At 71.7% G+C, this 1,575-nt stretch overlaps 1 protein-coding gene across 1 annotated transcript in view; it reads right to left on the bottom strand.

The window, feature by feature from the left end:
- The window catches only part of CDK4 (cyclin dependent kinase 4), a 4,280-nt gene extending 2,728 nt beyond the window's left edge, over nucleotides 1-1,552 (bottom strand). Inside the window, exons 1-2 of the mRNA XM_026056934.1 lie at nucleotides 1,511-1,552; nucleotides 63-326 (exon numbers count right to left, since the gene is read on the bottom strand). Of these exons, the coding sequence (XP_025912719.1) occupies nucleotides 63-280 (218 nt within the window). The 5' untranslated portion in view covers nucleotides 281-326; nucleotides 1,511-1,552. The remainder of the gene's footprint in view (nucleotides 1-62; nucleotides 327-1,510) is intronic.
- Between the last annotated feature and the right edge of the window lie 23 nt (nucleotides 1,553-1,575).

Raw genomic sequence — 1,575 nt, forward strand, 5'->3', positions numbered from 1 at the left:
CAGTGGGGTTCCCGCTCCCCGCTGGAGGCTGCGGGGTGGGAGGTGGCACCCATGGGACTCACCGGACAATGTTGGGGTGGTCGAAGTGCTCGAGGCGCTTGAGCAGGGCCACCTCGCGCACGGTGCTCAGGGGCAGCCCGTTCTCCGTCGTCTGCACCCGCACGTTCTTCAGCGCCACGAACTTGCCGCTCTGCAGGTCCCGCGCCTTGTAGACGGTGCCGTAGGCGCCCACGCCGATCTCCGCCACCGGCTCGTACTGCGCCCGCACCTCCTTTGCCATGTTGGCACCGCGCTCGGCCGGGGCCCCCGGCACCCTGCAGCACCCGCTGACCGGCACCGGGGTCAGCCGGGACTGGCCTGCACCCCACAGCCAGCGCCCCAAGGAGAGGGGTCCGCTGGGGGCACCCAGCACCCTGCAGCCCCTGGCATGTCCTGGATGCCCAGCTCAGACGTGGCCACGGCACCGTGTGGCCCCCTCCAAAGCCCAACCCCAGCACCCCAAGGCACCAGCACCCCAGAGCACCCTGCAGATCCCAGCACCCTGCAGACTCCAGCACCCCAACGGACCAGCACCCCACAGCTCCCAGCACCCCAAGGGACCAGCACCCCAAGGGACTATGCAGATCCCAGCACCCCAAGGCACCAGCACCCCAGAGCACCCTACAAATCCCAGCATCCTGCAGACTCCAGCATCCCAGGGACCAGCACCCCACAGCTCCCTGCAGATCCCAGCACCCCAAGGCACCAGCACCCCACAGCTCCCTGCAGATCCCAGCACCCCAAGGCACCAGCACCCCAGAGCACCCTACAGATCCCAGCACCCCAAGGGACCAGCACCCCAGAGCACCATGCAGATCCCAGCACCCCACAGCTCCCAGCACCCCAAGGGATCAGCACCCCACAGCTCCGTGCAGCTCCCAGCACCCCAAGGGACCAGCACCCCACAGCACCCCGCAGCTGCCAGCACCCCTAGCACCCATGGATTCCCCCCTCCTCCCGCCAGACCTCTGCTGCTTCTCCCCTGTTGTTAGCACTATTCCCCCCCCCCCGCAACTCTACGACAACACGCCCCCTCCCAGGGACACGCGTGCAACAGGGATCCTGGGGGGGGAGGCTCTGTCCCCTCGTGCAAGGGGCCGGTGCACGGGGAAAGGCGCGTGCAAAGGGGGCCGGGGGGGGGAGGGGCCGCCCGCGTGCAAGGCGCTCGTGCAAGGCGGGGGCCGCCCGCGTGCGGCGGGGCCGGTGCAAGGTGCGGGTGCCACGCGCGCACGGGGCTGGTGCAAGGCGCGGTGGGGGATCCCACGCGTGAAAGGGGCCGGGGGTCCCGCGCGTGCACGGGGCGCGTGCAAGAGGGCTCCGCCGCGTGCACGGGGCGCGCTCGTGCAAAGGGGCCCGTGCAAGGGGCCCGTGCAAGGGGCCGCACCCGTGCAAGACCCCCCTGCAAAGGGCCCCACTCGTGCAAGGCGCCCGTGCAAAGCGGCGCGGCGCGCACCGGGGCCCCGGGACTCACCCGAGCAGCAGCGCGCGGCCCGCGGGTTTCGGTGGCGGGGCCCGGGCCGGGGGCGGGGCTGGAGG

This window comes from Apteryx rowi, unplaced genomic scaffold, assembly GCF_003343035.1.
Source record: "Apteryx rowi isolate R43461 unplaced genomic scaffold, aptRow1 scaffold_1345, whole genome shotgun sequence".
Lineage (NCBI taxonomy): Eukaryota > Metazoa > Chordata > Aves > Apterygiformes > Apterygidae > Apteryx > Apteryx rowi.